Source organism: Actinia tenebrosa, unplaced genomic scaffold (assembly GCF_029948245.1).
Source record: "Actinia tenebrosa isolate PJP-AT-01 unplaced genomic scaffold, QUT_ActTen_1.0 PGA_scaffold5__44_contigs__length_20552954, whole genome shotgun sequence".
NCBI classification, from domain to species: domain Eukaryota; kingdom Metazoa; phylum Cnidaria; class Anthozoa; order Actiniaria; family Actiniidae; genus Actinia; species Actinia tenebrosa.
This window is the reverse complement of record NW_028292582.1, coordinates 2383291-2404656: the sequence shown is the minus strand read 5'-3', so window position 1 is coordinate 2404656 and position 21366 is coordinate 2383291. Positions and strand designations below refer to the sequence as shown.

Genomic DNA, 21366 nt, shown 5'->3' with positions numbered 1-21366 from the left:
CGTAATTATTTTGTTTTCCATATTTTAATTTGTACCATTTGTACTAAATAGTGAAAAAATTTGCAAGCTTTTAGGGTTTGTACATGTACTCTAATACAATAGAAACAATACAATAGAGCGATATCACATAAGCAATGTTTACATGCAAATGAGCTGCCCTGTGAAATAGCATGCTAATGAAGTGTGCACATGCTGTTTGCACTACTGAGCTTGTGGCTTTTATGGCCGAGAGACGTGTTGAACTTTTCTAACAAAAATGATAATGAACAAAAAACGGCTTTACACTGCTATATTCAATTTTGATTAAGTCCTTGAAGCACAGCAATATTTTTTGGATGTCGTGAATAATAAAAATTGCACCATGCATAGTATAGGTGGGAAAACAGTCCGATATTCACTACTGTTTAAAAATGAGATATGCGTGAATCATACAATTTTCACAGTATTAGAAAACAGTTCAAGTCCTATCGATCTTTAGTTTGTCAAAAATAATATTTCCAATACAAGGCAATTGTTGTAACGTTTTAGCTTACAAAACTCATCTGGTTCACTTCATTATCATGCTATTTCACTGGGCAGCTCATTTGCATGTAAAACATTGCTTATGTGATATCGCTCTTATACAATCGTAAAGGAGAAGACAAATCTGCCTTCATTCATTGCCTTCTCTGGCTGCCCAAGAAGGTATTTCCTTAGGCTTTGTGCGATTCGATTTCTCAGTTGCAATGATGGTCCTGGAACTAAGCCGTTTTTGCGCCGCTGTTAGATTCTTTTTGATATGATCATCAATCGCTTTTTTGATGTTATGCAATCGCGATCTTTCCCAGGACAGCCTACGAATCTTTCGAGGCTTGGGACCTGGGCCAGCTTCCACTTCCTCATCGTCACAGCTCTCCTCGCTTGACATGCACTCAAGTGCGAATGGCCCCTCTATTATCTCTTTTGCTTTTTCCCTGTCGCCGGTAGACAGCTCAACGGAAGCAAGAGCTTTTCTTTGTCTTTCAAGTTTCTGTCAAAGGAAGTATAGAACTATGTATTAATAAATATCAGCGGTGTTTTCAGGCAAGACGAAGGGAAAACATCTGATGGCACTCATTTACCCGTTTTTTTCGTTGTTGTTGTCGTAGGTTATTCCTATGCTCCATAAACGTCTGGTTTTTCCGTCTTGTTTGATCGTCCCTCAGGGATTTCCAGTACCGGTGAATAGAATCTGAACATATTATGAACAGCAACTGTAAGATTTACAATTGAAACACATATATATCGATAATTGTTAAAAATTCGCTGGATCCAATGCATTATGCTGTAAATTAAATTGGCATTGACCCTCAGTGCATTGCAGTTGAATAGGATTCTATTGGAGTTTGAAATGGACAATGTTTCGGCAGATATAAACACTTTCAAAAGTTGTGATTTTTTAGATCATAATGATAAAAGTAATTTAGGTTCGCGCGGAGTTAAAAATAGGGATTTCTTATCTGAGGGCAAGGAGATGTGCTTTTTAATTCATAGCGTCTTGTTTGCACTGCATATTTTCAAGTACCTTGAACAGAATTGTACAACTCGATACAAATATAAACATTAAATTAACCTTTTAAAGCGGATTTCTTCCAAGTACCATCTCCGTACAGACCTCTCACTTCTCTTCTAAGTTTTCGCGAGGTGTCCCTGTTGCTATCAGAGAAAAATCTAGGGGGAAAAGTACACGGAAAGACAAGAGAACAGAATTCAGCACAAAACATGCAGGCAACGTAAAGAATGAAAATGCACAGATGACTTACCGGAATCGTCGATGCTGTTCTGCCATTCAAAGACGGCTGAACTGCACCGACTAGCTTTCCGCTCAATGACGGATGGCCTGTCGAATGAGACAAACTATGCAATCTATTGATGCCTACATACACATGCTCTTCAATTAAAATGTCTCAATGCTGTTCTGCCATTCAAAGACGGCTAAACTGCACCGACTAGCTTTCCGCTCAAAGACGGATGGCCTGTCGAATGAGACGAACTATGCAATCTATTGATGCCTACATACACATGCTCTTCAATTAAAATGTCTCAATGCTGTTCTGCCATTCAAAGACGGCTGAACTGCACCGACTAGCTTTCCGCTCAAAGACGGATGGCCTGTCGAATGAGACGAACTATGCAATCTATTAATGCCTACATACACATGCTCTTCAATTAAAATGTCTCAATGCTGTTCTGCCATTCAAAGACGGCTAAACTGCACCGACTAGCTTTCCGCTCAAAGACGGATGGCCTGTCGAATGAGACGAACTATGCAATCTATTGATGACTACATACACATGCTCTTCAATTAAAATGTCTCAATGCTGTTCTGCCATTCAAAGACGGCTGAACTGCACCGACTAGCTTTCCGCTCAAAGACGGATGGCCTGTCGAATGAGACGAACTATGCAATCTATTGATGCCTACATACACATGCTCTTCAATTAAAATGTCTCAATGCTGTTCTGCCATTCAAAGACGGCTAAACTGCACCGACTAGCTTTCCGCTCAAAGACGGATGGCCTGTCGAATGAGACGAACTAACTTATTTCATATGATTTGTTGAAAACGGTACTATACCCTTCTTGAAAGCTCCATTCACTAAAGTCAGCATTCTTTAAGAGCTGACGGTACACTTTGTGTACTGCTTTCTAAAAAATAAAAAAAAACAACAAATAATTGAATGACATAATATAGGAATAAACACCTTTTTTTGTTTTGGGACAAAACTCGCTTAGTTTTACGCTGAAAAATGTACGAGATGGTATACACTCTAGCGTGATATGCAATATTTTATTTTCAAGAAAAGCGTTCGTACTGTCAAATATATGTCACATCCATGATAGTGACTTTGCAAAGATGCAAAAATTATTATTATGTTTTTGGTAAGCGTCTTGGCAAAGAAATATATTTTAATTTCCTTTCATCGCATATCCGACGAGACTAAAACCTCATTTCATTCCAAATATTCGACATAAAAAATCATATTTTCGTTAAGTTAGTAACAACAATCAGTGTGATCTTAAACTTTGCAGTCTTTTTGATGTCAAAAATTTGATATCAAACTGATTTTCTCGAAGACAAAAGAAAATTAACGTGATATAGAAATTATGACATTAATCTTGTTGAAGTGATGAAAGACCGTGTAACAGTCGTCCGTAGGTAATTGACCACAGGAAACCCAAGTATAAATACTCTATTCTCTAGGTTGACATGATTATGTTTGTACGCCAGTCATAAGAACTATGGTTTTTACTGTACTGTTTGATTGTAATGATTTCTATAGCCTTTCGAGATTTTATAGGCCCGAATTGATGTCAAACATTGATTACTATTGACTTTAGTATGTTCATAATGTATGCGCAATTGAAACGGCTACTGATTAATGCACTGCATAAATTATAGATCTTAAAAAGCGCGCGAAATTTACCCAAGTAAGCACATTTTAATTGTAATCTAAAATAAACTCACTTTCCTCCTTAGCATATGTATCAATCGCAGAAATATAGACTGCATACAAGATAACCAATAAATTAGTCCTTCCACTAAGTATTGCAACAATTTAATTTACTTACAGAGCAGTCATGGTCGATGTTTTGCTTCTTGCTTGTTGTTTGCCTTCGCGATCGTTGATCTTCTATTCTCGATTCTTTGAGGGCTTTCATCTCTCCTTTTAGCAATTCCACCTCTCTCCGTAGTTCTTCAACAGTTGTTTCATCCTCAAGACCAATCATTTTGACGAAAGATAGTTTTAGTACAGAGAAATATATTTAGAAGCACGAATAAGATATTACCCGTACGTTGGTCTGAAACAACTGCATTTCCCGCCTTTTCTCGACGTTTGACGTCATCGGTTGTTAGAGGGTGGTACACAATTCCGGATTGAAATAATGCCCAATTACCCTATGCGTTCTCAGATGATTTACTAGTGTTATCATGAAACCAGTCAAGAAATACACGCGTTCAAAGGAGAAACGGTCACTGCGCCGAAAAAATTTAAGGAAAAAGCAGGCGTTGCGACGTGTACAGGAGTAGACAGCTGTCGTACAAAAGAAATCTTCAGAAAACATCAGTACACATCAAAGCGCACTGGATACAGTACAAGAGAGTGAAGACAGCGTAGTATCCACAGCAAATAGTACTACACATCAAACAGATAAAAAAATCAAACCCGACAAAGGTTTTGTTCTCAATCCGAACAATAGCCGTTTATTGGGTTCTACTTACGCAGGAAAGGTTTTGTTGGCAGCTAGACCAGAAATTGGACAATCATCGGCAAAGCTGAAGAGAAACTTCCGTTTGAATGAACCTCATCCTACTCAGCCAAACCCCACAAAGCCAACATCTTCGCTGATCAGCCCACGTCCGACAGACTCATTGAACCCCACATTGTTACAAGAATGTGACGAGAATATTATTTTAGGAGAAGGAAGATTTGGTATCGTTCGACTGATGAGGTAAAGAACTAATTTAGTAGCAGTCAAGACAATAAAGCAACAAAAGTACTGCTATTTGATTGAGAAAGAAGCGCAGTTACTTTCCAACTTAGATGATCATCCAGGCTTCCCGTACTTCTATGGAATTTGTGAAAAGAATGGAAATATACTGCTGGTCATGGAGTTTTGTGGAGAGAATGGCAAAGTGTTAACTTTGAATGGGGCTTTGCTAACAAGATTAATAACAGATGACAGTTGTTGGCCTACAATTATTTACTCGTTAGCAATGTCAATAGCTCATATGCACTCGAAAGGGTTTATCCATTGCGATATCCATGGCAGTAACGTATTAATGTTTCGAAGAAATAATGTGTGGTGCCCAGTTGTTGTAGATTTTGGAAAAAGTATTCACACACATTCAATGCAACCACGTTCCCGTAACACAGATAGGGATCCGGAAGATAAACAAAGATATCCTCATATTGCCCCGGAATTGTTAGATGGCACAGCAATAGCAACTGCTATAACTGATGCTTACAGTTTTGGACTGTTAGCTAGTCGTATATGCCGTAAGGTTAGATCATGTAAAGTGTATGAAAAAATTGCTAACGAATGTTATACCGATGATGCTGTAAAGAGGTTATCAATCCAGGGTTTTATTAACAAATTCGATTCATTGCAAGAGAAGTAAACAGAACATTCAGACAGTTCTTTACACAGAACTTTGAACTACTGCATGAACTATATTAGATTTTCTACAAAAAAAATTATTTTCTTTATTGTAAACAGTCATTGCTATATGAAATAAAAGTAATATATTTTTTTAAAAATTAAACGCGGGTGTGTTTATCTGGCAAATATCAAAATACTACACCTTTTGCTGTTCCTTAACCGCAAAGGAATATTCATTGGAGCGAAGAAGCATTGTCATTAGAGCGAACAGGCATACAATAAGGCGAACGGAGGTGGGATGGAACTTTCATTAAGAAATTTAGCATTGAATTTGACAATCATGAATATGTTTGCGTAAGTTCATTAACGTTTTCAAACTTTCATTAGCGTTTTGGTGCAGACAATAAACCACAACACACATTTAATACAATGTTTTGGACATTTATTTACGCAATACAATATAAGTATATTTTCCACTAGGAATTTTAGGATTTTAACTGTCCTTTCATTTTATATTTTTTACAAGCCGTGAATATTATTTCGTACAAACAAAGCGCCCTTAGGTATAAATATCAGTCAGTTTTGAGTTTTTTAATCCCTCTTTTTTGGATATTGCAATGGTTCAACAAATAAACCAAATTCCAAATGAGTCAGACTAGCGTCTTTTGAGTGCCTATGAAGATCCACAGAAATGCATACAATGGTACAACCACATGTAAACATATCGTCCAAGATGTTTAAATAGAGAGCAAATTCACTTTTTTGTCTTTGAAAATCTACAATCGTAAAAGCACAATATACTTATTTGTATTGCGTAAATAAATGTCCAAAACACTGTATTGAATATGTGTTGTGGTTTATTGTCTGCACCAAAACGCTAATGAAAGTTCAAAAACGTTGATGAACCCACGCTAACATATTCATGATTGTCAAATTCAATGCTAAATTTCTTAATGAACGTTCAATCGCACTATTAAGACTCCGTTCGCCTTATTGTGGCTGTGTTTTCACTAGGACAATTTAAACTAGCTTAATTACGACACCGGAAATAAGGCAAAGTTAAACTACCTAGCAAGATGGTTTAAGTTGTCCTACCAAATAAATGGGCCAATCACAGTGTTATTCTTGAAAGGTGGGAGTCGGATTAAAACACCTCCAGGAATTTTACGCAAGTTAACATTTCTAGTGAAAACGCAGCCTTATGCCTGTTCGCTCTAATGACAATGCTTCTTCGCTTCAATGAATATTCCTTTGCGGTTAAGGAACAGCAAAAGGTGTACAGTGACATTTCTGTCATCACCTATGGGTCAATAGAACATGTATTTAAAAGTCTTTATTGTATTTTTGGCGTGTTGTGAGAAATTTTAAATCGAGCTCTGTACTAGCTTTTGATTGAGATTCGCTAAGAGTTTTTGACTTCTAGCTTTAAGTTCCATTACGTATACACATAAACCGAGCACTAGTTTAACCGATGTCCAGTAGAGCTTCAAAACGCCCTTCCTCTGGAGGTGGCCACGTGCAAAATTCAATTGATTCCAAGAGACGCAAATGTGGACATTGTCAAAAAATTCTCAGCAAAAGACAGTTTTTTGAACATAAGCGAAGATTCTACGACTATGCGAAAAACATTTGGACGACGGACGTTGAAGAGTCAGCAGTAGATAATGAGGGATCTTCTGGGGCATCTAAAAACAGCGAAGGCTTTGAATGTCCTCATTGTGGACAACGGCTCGGTAAGAGTCAGTATTATGAACACAAAAGGCGTTTTTACGATGCCAGTAAGAATATGTGGAATTTACAAAAGCAAGCAGTCACTAGTGGAGTTATTGAAGATTTGCCTGGTAGCTCAAGTGAAGGTAATGATTTTGAAAGATTGCGAGATCGATTTGCGCGGAGCTGGCCGAGCGAGTTATAATCTATCAAATGTATCGTTGTCAGTAGTATATCATTAGGCCGGTATTGGGGAAGAAAAGAGAGGAGAATGATTTTGGATTGTAATAAGGAATTCCGATTGAATGATGTTTCTTTTGAAAAGCGGGGTACGGACTCTGTGTACTTTGAGAAATCGTGTTATGTTCAATGCTGGTATAAAAATGCCAAACTAAAAAGTAATTCAATAACAGCAGTTCATGAGTGTCAGTGTTGGACTACCCGTGGAGTACGTAGAATTAATTTGAGAAGACTTTTCATAAGTTTTACCACTAACAAATTCTGGGGGGAAAATGCGGACATTTTAAAGATAAATATATTTAAAATCTTTAAATTCTTCTCTCTCAATCTTCTTTCAATTATTTTTTGTTTCAGATGAGACTTGTACACTCCCAACAGAAAATAATGCTTCTAATTACGACCGGACACTAACTTCAGGTATATTAGTATATTCTATTCTATTCTATTCTATCCTATCCTATCCTATCCTATCCTATCCTATCCTATCCTATCCTATCCTATCCTATCCTATCCTATCCTATCCTATCCTATCCTATCCTATCCTATCCTATCCTATCCTATCCTATCCTATCCTATCCTATCCTATCCTATCCTATCCTATCCTATCCTATCCTATCCTATCCTATCCTATCCTATCCTATCCTATCCTATCCTATCCTATCCTATCCTATCCTATCCTATCCTATCCTATCCTATCCTATCCTATCCTATCCTATCCTATCCTATCCTATCCTATCCTATCCTATCCTATCCTATCCTATCCTATCCTATCCTATCCTATCCTATCCTATCCTATCCTATCCTATCCTATCCTATCCTATCCTATCCTATCCTATCCTATCCTATCCTATCCTATCCTATCCTATCCTATCCTATCCTATCCTATCCTATCCTATCCTATCCTATCCTATCCTATCCTATCCTATCCTATCCTATCCTATCCTATCCTATCCTATCCTATCCTATCCTATCCTATCCTATCCTATCCTATCCTATCCTATCCTATCCTATCCTATCCTATCCTATCCTATCCTATCCTATCCTATCCTATCCTATCCTATCCTATCCTATCCTATCCTATCCTATCCTATCCTATCCTATCCTATCCTATCCTATCCTATCCTATCCTATCCTATCCTATCATATTATATATTCTATTCTATTCTATTATATATTATATTAGTAATATCTTCATTTTAAGCGGATTTAAATAAATCATGCATTACGTGCGTACATGCCTAAGAACGGCCAATTTTAAGACCACACAACATCCGTACAGATTCAGGTACTGATAGATAAACTTTTGTTATATGGATTTGGAAAAGAATCCAATCATTGATTATTCATGTATCAATTATTTTTGAATACTAAACCAGATTATTTTAATCATTAGATCAATATATGACATCAGGATCAGTCGCGGCATCGGACGACTCTTCAAGCGAAGAAGAGGTTTGTTATACAATGAAACACCTTCGCCCATGTTGCTATTTAGCAAATTATTTACAAAGTGAATTAAAAATAACATAATCAAAACGGAAACAATTTGCAAAATGGAAGTTTCGCTCTGTTACTTGCGAAACGGTTATTTTTAAGTGAATGTACACAAATTAGTAAAAACTCTTGTTCCGAAAATCGGACGAAAATCTTGATTTGTGTCATATACAAGCTTTCAGTCATTAGACAATTTTCGAAGGCTTCATTGAAAACGTCAGTTCATTTTTGCCTCAGTGATGACTTTCTACATCCAGTTCTGAGATTAACATTCGATAATTTTGGCTTATTCAACATTCATGAAACTAAACTAAACGGGCTGATAATAATAGAAAAAACGTTTGTTTTACCTACTTTTAGGACGAGAGTGATGAGGACAAACATGATTCAGACTCGAATGCTGATGAAACGCCTGAACATTGGGATGAATTAAGTGAAGAAGATTTGCGCGATATCATTGATGAAGAAAATTCCGATGGCACTGTAAATCACGTCACGGAGGAGCAGTTTAGTATCAACGATAGGCAAAAATCACGCACATTTCTAACGTGGCTCCTATATTTTATTTTTCTTTGGCAATACTACAATCTTATCAGTGACAGAGGTATCGAAGGTCTTTTGAAGTACCTAAGTGCACTACTTTCCAAAGTAGGCGAAGGATTACCAGCAAATGCAGGATCTGACCTATTGATTTCCTTGGCTGGACTTATACCTGTAACAATGTATTCTCTGAGACGATATCTAGGTATAGACAGGGACAACTTTCAAAAATTTGTGGTTTGTGGAAAGTGCACAAAGTTATTTAAAGAGCAGGACTGTGTCAAGAAGGTAAATGGTAAATACCAAGCAAAACTTTGCGACAATGTACTTTTTCCACACTCTTCAAGACGAAAAGCCTGCGGAGGCCAGCTAGTTAAAAAAGTTTTCCTGAATAATGGTTCAGTCAAATTTTACCCAATATATACTTATTGCTTTAGGAGTGTTATAGATTCGTTAGAGACGATATTGAAAAGACCAGGATTGAAGGAAAAATGTGAGGAATGGCGTGAACGAAATGTTAATGAAGATACATATGCAGACGTTATGGATGGAGACGTTTGGAAAACATTCCTAAAGTATAAAGGACGAGACTTTTTAAACCTTAAACACTCTTATGGTTTAATGCTGAACTGTGACTGGTTTCAGCCATTTAAGAGACGCAGTGATTATTCTATAGGAGTTCTGTATTTGGCTTTGATTAACTTACCAAGAGCTGAACGTTTTAAGAAAGAGAACATAATATTGGTAGGAATAATACCTGCATTAAATAAGGAACCAGCAACGCTTATGCATTTTTTGAAACCTATGGTGGACGAGTTATTAGCTTTATGGAAAGGTGTAAAAGTCAATGCCCATGGTGCACCAGAAGGTGGAATAAAGATAAGAGTTGCTCTTCTCTGTTGTGCATCTGATATTCCTGCTGCTAGAAAATTATGCGGATTTCTATCACACGCTGCACACAAAGGATGTAGTCATTGCCTAAAAACCTTTCCTGGGGGTTTTGGAGAAAAGAAGGATTACAGCGGGTTTACAGATCGGGACAACTGGCCAAAAAGAACAGATGAGCAGCATAGACGAGATGCTCTTAAAACCACTAGATGTAAAAATAAGACTGCACAGAAACGAATGGAAAAAGAACTTGGAACAAGATACACCGAATTGTTACGACTTCCGTATTACGGTAGTATCACAATGTGTGTGATTGATCCGATGCACAATTTATTTCTGGGTACTGCTAAGCACCTTTTTAAACTCTGGAGCAATAACGAGCTTTTTTCAAGAGAGAATATTATTGAAATCGAGCGACGTATACAAAACATTAATTCCACTTCTGATCTTGGTAGATTACCACATAAAATTACAACAAACTATGGTGGTTTTACAGCTTCTCAGTGGCAAAACTGGATTCTTTATTATTCTTTGTATTGTCTCGAAGGAATTCTCCCAGAAGAACATTTGAACTGTTTACAAACTTTTGTAATCGCCTGCCGGCTACTGTGCAAGACCTCTATTTCGAAAACTGATATCTTTTTAGCTGATACTACTAGACTTTGCAATAAAATTTGAAAATCTTTATGGAAGAGAAGCCGTTACTCCGAATATTCATCTACAAATGCATTTAAAGAAATGTGTTGAAAACTATGGAAGTGTGTTTGGTTTTTGGTGTTTCAGCTTTGAGCGTTATAACGGATTGTTAGGCAACTTTCACACCAATAACAGGTTCATTGAATCACAATTAATGAGGAAGTTTATTTGCATGAGCAGCGCTGCAGACTTGCAGTATACATTGCCGAAAGAGTACAGCGAAGTTTTCTTTCCATTTTGCAAAGCTCTTCTGAGGGATGCTAAAGTGGATAATATTCAGGAGGAAATTAATCAAGATAGACTTTCTAAATTTAAAATCGCAATACGAGGATCAATAGAAAGCCTTACAGATGTGTGGACAGATTTTAGTGACGTAGCATTGCCAAATAGCTTCGTGATCTCTTCGTTTGACAACGACGACTTATTCAACCTAAAAGAAATGTATAGGAAACTTTATCCAACAGTGAATTTTGACCGTCAGCGAGTGAACCGAGCCTTTAGAAAGTATAAGTCAGTTACAGTATTCGACGAAAGACTAGGTTCAAGATTTAACACACGTCTTGATTCTTCAGGAAAGATCATGGCCTCATGGGCAGGTAATGGTGGAATAATTGAGGCAACATCTACTGGCAGACCCGGCTTTGTTTTGTTTTATTTGTGCCATACTATTGTGATCAATGGAGATTAATTAACTCATATTCTTGCAGCCGTTCAATGGTACCAAAAGAATAATCATATCACATCATATCGCAATCCATTAAGTGTTTGGGAAGCAAAACATTTTGAGGAACCAGGGCCAGCAACATTCATTCCAGTTCAGAGAATAAGCTCAAGGTTTGACTACGGAGAACACAGAAGCGAAAACCAACATGTAATCGTTGTCTCACCCCTGATTAGACACATGTTTCAGTAATGAAAATTATTCAAAAAAATACAAAATGAATGTTTTATTCATTAATTTATTATTCAGTCTTTCTTTCTTCCTTTCTTTCTTTCTTTCTTTCTTTCTTTCACAAACTGATCCATGCCTCAGAACACTTTGTTTAATTTTAAACATACTTGATTTACGTTAATCCAAAGGTGCAAGAGCGGATTGTTATAAGCCGCTTGCTTCGCTTTTTCGGGAACTAATTTAGTTGGAAATTATTTTTCAATGTTCAGTAAATCAAATCAAAATTAAAGAAATAGAACCTCTGATGCTTTTTTATGGTATATACTATCACTTCATTTGTTCTTCTTTTTCGAATAAAGGTGAAGACCTAGCATTTGATAAATATTGCACCGAACTTCAAATCCTACACCACTGAACATATTTTTGAAATAGCTGCAAATTATATCTGTCAAAATTTGTAATTTCTCTTGCAAAAATATAACCCTTTCCTCGAAATCTAATATAAAGAAAAACTTAATTAAATGGCAATGACACAAAATAATGTGTTTTAAGTTGTAGTTCGCATAAACGAAGTTAAAAAGACAAACTCAAATAGGACGAAACAGCGCTGCTGTTCACCAAATACTGGCTATTTCTGCATGGCTTTTTGGCAAGCCGTTTTAGTTTCTGCCTAGTATGATTCAGTTATTCAAAATATTTTATGATTTTCACTTTAGCTGATTAGACCTTACATAGATCCTTCGTAGACCTTCTGCATTTTCTTGCACGATATCGATCCATGCATATTTTATATTTACATTTAACTGTTACATTTTTTCTAAGTGTTCACAATTATATTCAATTTCCGTGTGCCTTAAATGGAACGGAAACATGTAGCAATGTGTATACGGCGTTGTTTCCCTTAAACGCTTAACGGAAATGTGAAGGAGGACTGGCTTTCAGAAAAGTGGATTTCCGTACCCGTAAATTTGACGGAAATTCCAAACTATCAAATTTCCGACAATATTTCCGATTTCGGAAATCTGTAATTTCGCACTGTGAAGCAAGCAGTGATAACGAAGATGAGGTAAATAATGACGTGAATGAAGCAGACAACTATTTATTCACGATTACAGCAGAGGAGTTTCACAACAACCGTGTTTTAGACCAAAGCAATAAAAATACAATCTCTCTTGGTGAAAGAAATTTGAATATTGTTCCTGTACTATACGACAGCCGCCATGAAAATCCTCTTATATATATTCACTATTAATTCTTGTTTGCCAAGTCATTTCTCGTGAGCAATTTTTCATGTTAACATTGAACTGAGTCAGATGAATTTGAAGAGCCCCTTGTCCCTTTATGTCACCTTCATATTGTAACAGTTTCCAATTTTTATTGCAGAAAAAGCTGGAAGGTTTATTTGGTATTGCTGATATTCTTGACGATCAATTGAGGATCCTTTTTGATTCCCATGCATTACAGGTACACCCCGTTGTTGTTGTTTTTTTTTCAAATATTTTTTGAAAAGCAAATTTCTTGGCTTTACTGAAATTGCGCATGAGTTATTTCTACCAAAATACAGGGTTTTGACGCGGATCATTGGGTTACTGAACCAGTAATTTGGCATTCATATATGTGTCTTAGGCCCCGCCCACACTATACCAAATAAATTTGAATCCGCAACTTTCACACCGAAACCGAAAAAAAAGTTTTCCGTCCACACATGAAAACTAATAAAATGTTTCGCGTCCACACTAGTAGCAGCAGTAAGGGGGATCCGCGATCGATGCCAAAGATATACGGGTTTAACTCGCGGATTTACGAAGACGGGTACAGCAGATTTACGGGATTTCCCGCGGTGTGTCCTTACTGCTGCTGTAACTCAAACGGAGGTTAAAAATATCTCATAAATATACGATGCACGAATGTAAGAAGTTCGCCAATGACTTTTGCATAATTTGTCTAAGACCTAAAGTTATCGTACCTAAGCCAGAACCCTTTTGGTGTTGTGGTAAGAAAATGCAAATAGAAGATGACACGTCAGCACAGTGTTACGAGTGTGGTAAGAATATTCGTAATGCCGTACCAAATGCTACCAGAGAGCAGTATTACGCCAATGGAGGTCGTACGAAGACCCCATATAAGAGAATAAGATACTTCCGAGACTGGATGAGTCATATCCAAGGTTTACATCCGGTATATTTAGACGATGAAGTAAGGCAGAAAATCATAGACCACTTAGAAGAGCCAACCCCACAAAGTCTACGAAAGACATTGAAAAAATTAAAGCTAGGGAAATATTACAAAGCTATTCCCTATCTTTTGTCTGAAATTACCGGTAGGCGTATTCCTCATGTCCCAGATATGCAAAGGGCCGAGTGGTTATTCTGTCGGCTGGATAAGGATATTCCTTATTACCCCGACGTAATTTACGAAATATTTTACAAAATAGACCCCAACCACCCCCTATTAGAATGGATTCCGAGAAGATGAAATGTGCAGTCGAAATCCACCTACGTTCTTTTCAAAGCAGATGTCTACTGAGCGAGTTTTCTTTGGAGCTCCTCTTTTGCCTTCTGATAGATCTGTTTGCGAGATTCCTCGGAAAGATCTTTCACGATGGTTTTTTTATTGCCCGACTTTAATTCGCCGTATTTCTTTTCCTCCGCGAGGATCAAAGAAAACTCCGTGTCGTCTATGCGGTGGTCCCGCAGAGCTTGGGAGACTAAGTCGGCGATGGTGTTAGCCTTTGCTCTTGCTAGGGCTATGTGTGTGTCGTGCTTGGATATCTTACCGGACAATTGCTTCATAATGCCTGTCGTAACAGCGGAAACGATGCCGCAGACGGCTCCAACGCTGGCCAAAGGAACGCCAACGACTATTCCAGGTCCGGTAAGCGAAGTAGCAACGCCAGTGCCTGTTAACGCCACGGACATGGAGCCGGAAGTTATCGCGATTTTATGTAGTATGCTTCGGGCTCTGGCGTACTTTTTTCTAACCTCTTCGTAGTGTTTCGCTTGCCCTTCCAAGTAAGCCAGGATTAAGTTTGCTTTGTTGAGCCTAAAGTTTTCAGCGTTTAATTCGTTAGGACCTGTATCCTTAGTGGTAGCGTGATAATTGGGAACATCTGGGTACAACTGAGGTGCTGAAGGTATAACATCCATTATATATACTAATGTACGACGCTTTTGGGGATGATATTGAGGAGCAGCCACATCACGACAACCGGGATTATGCCAACTGGAGAGCCTTTAGGAAGATGTTTCCGCATGCAGACCCTAGTAAGTTCGAAAGAAGACCCGATGGGATTTACTATAACGGCGAAAGAATGTACAGCAATACGGACTTGGAGCCGCATGAGGAGAGGAAAAAGGCACAGCATTTGCCAATAACGAAGGAGGCACCCGTGCATAAAGCGCCCAATTTTCCTAGAAACTTATTGTTAACCACGGAAGATTACCCATTTTACGATGCTGAAGGTGGTGTAAACGACTTTGAAACGATGGTAACGTTCCTGAAGATTTCAGTGGGTAGGCAATCATTTGATGTAGTAGTAAGGAATATCTATGGGGATACGATGTTAAAGCATACGTCGGGTAAAGAGGCCAGGGAATGGTTAGCAGGACCCAATATGCGATATTGGCCGCAGCAGTTAAACTTTGCTGTCTGGGCCGCCACTAAAGGTTGTGGCGTTGCCGCGGATATGTTTCACGTTCCGATCATGCGGTTTCACGTTGCCTTTACGGTAAGGAGGTTGTTGAAGGAGCTTAACGTACCTTTACCGGGAGATAAGGCATTTAATCCAATGAATAATCGATATAACGCCGCAGCCCTAGAAATGTTAATTAATGAGTTCAAACCACAGCAAAGAGACTTTCGTTACAAAGAGGGTAAGACGCATGGCCTTGGCATCGTTTACGTTTGGGGTGCCAACGGTGAGAAGCCGGCCGATTATGGGCATCAGGAATACCCAAGTAATGAGTTAGAGTTCGGTGATATGGGTGGTGATAAGAGCAATAATTCATTAATTACCAGAATCCAATCGAACTACCTCGGCACTTGGGATCCATTCGTGTTGATGAAAGGAAAAGGGTTAAGGAACCTAGCCAGGATTAACCGCAGCATTGAAGCATTTGTGTACTGCATCTTAGGAGCGCAGGTAAATACCCGCAGCCCCATCGTTGGATCCCAAGGTGCTTCGCGGGAAACGCAAGAAGAATTCCTAACTTTATTTGAGTCAGCAATAATAGAGAACGACATATCCAAGTCGGTGCAGAGATATCAATTAGCGGTGCAGCAGTCTAAAGTGCGACTGGATTACGCTTTGTCGCCTGGTTGTTGGTTAATGCCGAGTAATTTGGTCATCAACGCCCATTCCGTTGTGGGTTATAACAACAAGCTGCAGCGAGCTACTAAGGATATGAAGTTTGGGGTGAATGACGTGAACTCTGACACTCTTAGGAACATTCCTCACTTCGTAGAGAAGCCAAAAAAGTCACACGAAGCGAAGCTACCCGTAGTTAAGAAACCATCAAAGAAGGCCCATGTTATGCCTACGATACCCGAGGAATACGACCATAACTTACTAAAAGCCGGCTTAGCCACCGCGGGTGTTGGTCTGAGCTATTATATATGGCGATGAACAACCCCTACGTAGCTGGAGTAGATTGTGTTTATACGACTTACACAGGCGAGAAAAAATACAACCAGGCATCTTGGGTTGATGTCACGGGCATGTCCGTGAATTTGAATTACTCAGGAAAGAAGTTAATCCTTTGTAGTATTTGCATTGGCACGAGCAGTCACGCCAACGTGGGCTTCAGGTTCCTGGATGACAATGGCATACTACAACCTATGAGAAATAAGACAAACAACAGGGAGCCTGCGCATTTCTCCGTAGAGTCCCAACCCCGGCAGCGCCGAAAACATCTCGGTTTGGACTTTCCACATGGTTGCTGATTGCCACGGGAAGGTAAAGCTGCAAATGAGAGTAGACGACACGGGCGTAGTAACGATAAATAGCATACATGACCAAAGAGATCGACCTTATAATCACGCTACCATTAGCACTCTTACGGTGCTTAGCCTTTAAATATATGAATCCACACGCGAAGGAAGATTGGTTTCTCCATTACCTGGAGGAAAAGGAGTACGTGGGCGACAAGTGGCAAGACGCCGGATTGTGGGTGGAGGTTGGAGGCCTGGGATTGATCATGTGCACTATTTGTATTTCGGCGGGGTACTCATGCAATGCCGGTTTTAGGATCGTTGATGAGAATAACCACCCATTACCGCCATACTGGGTAAAAAGTAATACCAGACATCCAGTTCATTTTTCGTCGGAGCCCGTTCCTCCGCAAGCGGAAGACATAACGCCGGTAACTTTCCATATGATAGCTAATTGTCAATATGCAAAGCTTCAAGTTCGCCCCAGCGATGGTAACGGCCGCATACGAATAAATGCCGCCCCGACTGTTAACCCTTCGACGGATGCTACTTGGAATCATAAGCCCATTAGCACCATGAGCGTGCTGCCGCTAGTTCCGCATTATCAAGGCGGCGCGAATACTATCTTTACTTATCCCCAGTCGAGAACACCTCGGGCGCCCGACGACGATAAGCCACCAGTAATACACGAGGATAAGATTAACCCTTCATCTTCTTCAGGAGTACCACTCCAATAGCTACGACTAATATCCAAATGTTGTTGCCCACAAACTTTAGCAGTTCTCCGCCGGCCCTAAGTGCCAAGGAAACAACCGAACCCAGCAGCCCAGGAAGACCGGCTGCCATCTTTTTTCCCAAGTCCGTCAGCCCACTGCCTAATTTCTTTACGCCCGCGCCCGTAGCCTTAAGCGTGGATAGGATGACTCCTACTACGCTCGAAATAGCGACCGCAAATGCCAGCGGAATACCATACTTCACCAGAGCTCTTTTTACCTTTTCCTTGGTGGTAAGCCCCAGCTCTTTTTCCAGGTTTTCCTTTTGCGCTCGCAATTCCGCAACTCTCTCCTGAAGGGTTTCTGATTCCCTTTGGGCAGCCTCCCTTTCTTCTTCGGTACGAGTTTGGCCCGCAATTACTTCTTGCTGCCGCTCTATTTGCTCCTCCAGGTCTTCGATGGCCTGATCTCTTTGCCGGATTTGTTCCTCCTTAGTATTGATTTCAGCCATTAACCGTCGCCGTTCCACTAAAGAGCCGGCTATGGTGGTTTGTAGGTCCTTAGCGTCGTCTCTTGTTAAGTCCAACTCCTGCAGGGCAAGGTTAAGAGCCCTTTGGGTTTGGTTTCTTTCGCGACGAATTTTGGTTCTTTGGTCTACCAACTCCCTTATTTCTTGATCTTTGAATTCGACCTCCCTTTTGTGTGCGTCGGCAAGCCGCTGGTTTTGCTTCATGTATTCTTCCTCCCTTTCTTCCAGCGTTTCCCGCAGCGCTTCCGTTGAGGTGCCAGAGCTTTGAGCTTCTTCTAAGTCCCTTTGTGCTTTATCTCTTTCGCGCAGGGTTTTATCCAACTGGTTTCTCATTTCTTTCATTCTTTCATCTTGATGGGCGGACTTCTTTTCAGCATCAGCGAGTAGTCGACCTTGCTTTGCGTACTCTGCGTCTCTTTTTTCTAACTCCCTTTGCAGCTCCTCGGCGCGCTTTTCTAGCGCAACCTTTTCATTCAGGGTTTGCAACCTTTCTAACATGCTCCTAGTAGCCTGCTGAAAGCCTTTTAATCTTGAGACGTCGCCCCTAACGTTGCCCTCCTCATCAAAGAGGGGTTGCGGTTTTGTCCAGCGGTCTTTGTCGGGAAATCTTAAGTCTTGGACGCTTATGAGGACTTTGTTTCCCTTTTCCGTAAGCTTTACGTCGTCAGCATCAAAGTTGTCGTAGCGCTGCGTTAGCTCTTGCATTGCCCACTCTACGGTTTCCCGCGCGGCTGCTTCGTCTGTGTTTTGAAGTTCCAAGTACTCGGGGACGGGGCTGCCGCGGTTCCTTGATTGCCACATGCGATTCAAGGCTGCCTTGAAGCTTTTCCACCTATTGCCATACTTGCTTATCAAGGCCATGTCGTAAAGCAAAGGCTTTGCCCCCGCGTTTTTAGTCCATTCATCAAATTCTTCATCGTTAATATCGACTTGGCCTTCTTCGGCAAGGGGGTCAAAATCCGTTCCTTCTACTTCCATTATATATGATAAGCTCAAAGTTAAATCCCAACGTATTACCTAAGCAGGTTGGCGGGCTGAAAGCAGAACGCACCTTTCATCGGGTCACATTCACGCCATCCAGCGCAAAGCCTGGAGAAACGCTGTATGTGGGCGTTCCCCGCCTAACGGATAACCTAGTATTGGTTCCTGGCACCCTGGCTTTGAGGTTTGACCTAGCGGTACAGTCAAGCCCCACAGATGAAAGGATTATCGTTAACAACGTGGGTCGCAACATTGTTTCTAAGATGCGCGTAAAGTTCGCCGGGGAATCCTTGCTGGACTTAAATAGGTACGATCTGTATACCACGTACAAAGACTTATGGTTGACGGCCTTTGACCGCGCGCAAAGGATAGAACAAGGAATTGGTAGTGTCATTCTACGTAAGGTTCGCACACCTACGAAAACGCAACCTACTGACGGCAGCGGAGAAACCGCAGTGGCAGACGCAAAGCGAATAAAGACCGCCTATGGTAGTAAGTATGTCATACCACTGGACTTTGAAGTGATTACGAATCACGGTGTGTATTACCCAAGACAGTTATCCGAACTGCAGTTTGAAGTAACTTTAGCAGATGCTAATAACATTATTGGTGGGCTAAGCACTGCACTTACCACAACAACCCCATACTCTATTACCAACTTAGAATTACAGTACGAGACCGTGTACAGCGAAGAGCTGGCCCGTAGCGCTGGCATGGAATACAGCTCCGGCAAGGCATTCCTTTACGACCACGTAGTGATGTATAAGACGTTCAGCTTCCTGGATAAGACGGATGAGGTTATCAACCAAAGCATTAACCTCCCCCGAAGAAGTCTCACGGGGTTGATGTTGGTGTTTGCCAAACCCTACGAGGCTGGTAAGCGCGACTCCGAAGCCTTTCACAACCCTAACATTACTAACGTCGGCGTGAATATTAACGGCGTTCCAAACAAGGTTTACTCCCAGGGAATAAAGCCCGCAGACATTTACAGAGAGGCCGCGCGCAAGTTTGGCGACCAAATTAGCCCCGAGGAATTCTTTAAGGATAAATATGCGCTGTGGATTGACATGCGCACCATTAACGACGAAGACCTACATGGTCAAGGCCTCCGTCTAGTAAATACGCAGGATGGCATAACATTGGAGATCAAACGCACCAAGAATGCCTCCGCGGGCGACGGTGATAAAATAAACTGCTACGTCTTCGTCGTGTCTGACGCGCAACTGAGCGTAGAAATGAACCAATTGAAAAGCGTTGCCTACTAGGACGGCTGAGGAATGAAGTCGTCAATGTTAAAATATTTCTTAAGTATACAATGCTTCGCGTATTTGAAAGCAACGGTACGAAACTGCAAGTCGTGCAAGGCGATAAATTGTACTTCAAAGCAAAGGAAGTAGTGGCTGCGTTGGGCTACGAACGCCCAAAAGATGCAATTAAGGTGCACGTTCGCGATAAATACAAGGTAAGGCTTAGCGAACTTAGAATGGAGGTGAATCACCTCCCTTCCAATTCACACCCACATTCCCTGTATGTGAACGAATCCGGGTTGTATCAGTTGATATTCTCCTCGAAGATGGCAAAGGCAGAAGAATTCCAAGATTGGGTCCTCGAAGAAGTCCTACCCGCGTTGAGAAAGACGGGTAAATATGCGATGAACAAGCGCTTCGACGGCCCAAACAAGTTAGTATTTAAGATCGAAAATGAAGCCGACCTACACGCGAAGGTAGTCGACTACATACGTAGGTTTTACCCTGAATTCATCATAGCACCAGGCCTTGGCGAGCTGCAGGATTCTGACAGCAAGCGAATAACCTGCTGGCGAAAAGGCTACCAAGCCGGCCAGCCAGACCTTTTAATCCTTAACGCCCACAAGAAATACCGCGGGTTGTGTATTGAGTTGAAAACCCCAAAAGGAAACGGCGTCTTATCCGCGAAGCAATCCAAAAAAATTGCGCAGCTTGATGTAAATGGTTACCTAACTATGGTTAGCAACGATTACGACGTCATCTGTCGTGCCCTCATGGATTATGCGGACGGCATTCGTATTCCCTGTAAGGGCTGTGTAAAGCGGTTCAAATCCTACGACACTTTGAAAACGCACCTAAAAATATTCCATAGGTATAATGAAGCTCAGCTTGACTCACTGGCGTGATCTTGTCCACGGTAAAGCATACGAAATAAAAAATTACGTCGTCTTCGAAGACATCGACCGTTTACGGTTAGTCCTCAAAGACTTAGAAGGCAAGGAATATTCCCTTTGGGCGCCGGATTGCGTGCGGTACGTAATTCAGGGCGAGGAATTCACCCACTTACGCAGCTATGGTAAGGTAAATGGCCGATGGAAGTTTGACATTGAAATAATAGTCACTCCATCTCCTCTTTGTAGTTAAGCGCGTCTGCTAAAGTCCGCTGCGCTTTAGGATCCGCGGAGCACCAATGCCCCACAAAGGATCCTTCGGAGAATACCCTGTCGCAATGAAGGCAGGTGTATTTTTTACGCGGTTTTGAGGTCGTCGTAATGCAATCGGCTGGTGGTTCACACGTAATACAGTCCATATATTGAAAGGGCGATTAGGAATCCTCCAAAGAATGCCATGAAGTAGGCTACCATATACTTAGGGGACTCTGCAA

At 40.6% G+C, this 21366-nt stretch overlaps 3 protein-coding genes and 1 pseudogene across 7 annotated transcripts in view; 3 read left to right on the top strand and 1 right to left on the bottom strand.

Annotated features, from left to right (window-relative positions):
- The window catches only part of LOC148906327 (uncharacterized), a 4447-nt gene extending 422 nt beyond the window's left edge, over positions 1 to 4025 (bottom strand). The window contains exons 1-5 of one of the 2 annotated variants that reach the window (XM_089037450.1): positions 3591 to 4025; positions 1782 to 2666; positions 1592 to 1689; positions 1101 to 1210; positions 1 to 1009 (exon numbers count right to left, since the gene is read on the bottom strand). The exon at positions 1 to 1009 is cut by the window's left edge and continues 422 nt beyond it. In XM_089037450.1, the coding sequence (XP_088893576.1) occupies positions 653 to 1009; positions 1101 to 1210; positions 1592 to 1689; positions 1782 to 1807 (591 nt within the window). In that variant the 5' untranslated portion in view covers positions 1808 to 2666; positions 3591 to 4025 and the 3' untranslated portion in view covers positions 1 to 652. Of the gene's footprint in view, positions 1010 to 1100; positions 1211 to 1591; positions 2667 to 3590 lie in introns of both variants that reach the window. The other variant, XM_089037449.1, reaches the window with a different exon arrangement.
- LOC148906323 (uncharacterized) overlaps positions 1 to 21366 on the top strand; it is a 50022-nt gene that overhangs the window by 6028 nt on the left and 22628 nt on the right. For 2 of the 4 annotated variants that reach the window (XM_089037447.1, XM_089037445.1), the window contains 2 exons: positions 12629 to 12649; positions 12967 to 13047. In XM_089037447.1, the coding sequence (XP_088893573.1) occupies positions 12629 to 12649; positions 12967 to 13047 (102 nt within the window). The remainder of the gene's footprint in view (positions 1 to 12628; positions 12650 to 12966; positions 13048 to 21366) is intronic. The other 2 variants (XM_089037448.1, XM_089037446.1) reach the window with 1 other exon arrangement.
- Positions 8471 to 10689, top strand: LOC148906326 (uncharacterized). The gene is made up of 2 exons (XM_089038273.1): positions 8471 to 8525; positions 8928 to 10689. The coding sequence occupies exons 1-2, from the start codon at positions 8475 to 8477 to the stop codon at positions 10671 to 10673; spliced, it is 1797 nt and encodes a 598-aa protein (XP_088894399.1). The 5' UTR covers positions 8471 to 8474; the 3' UTR covers positions 10674 to 10689.
- On the top strand, positions 10747 to 11604 carry LOC148906325 (uncharacterized; annotated as a pseudogene).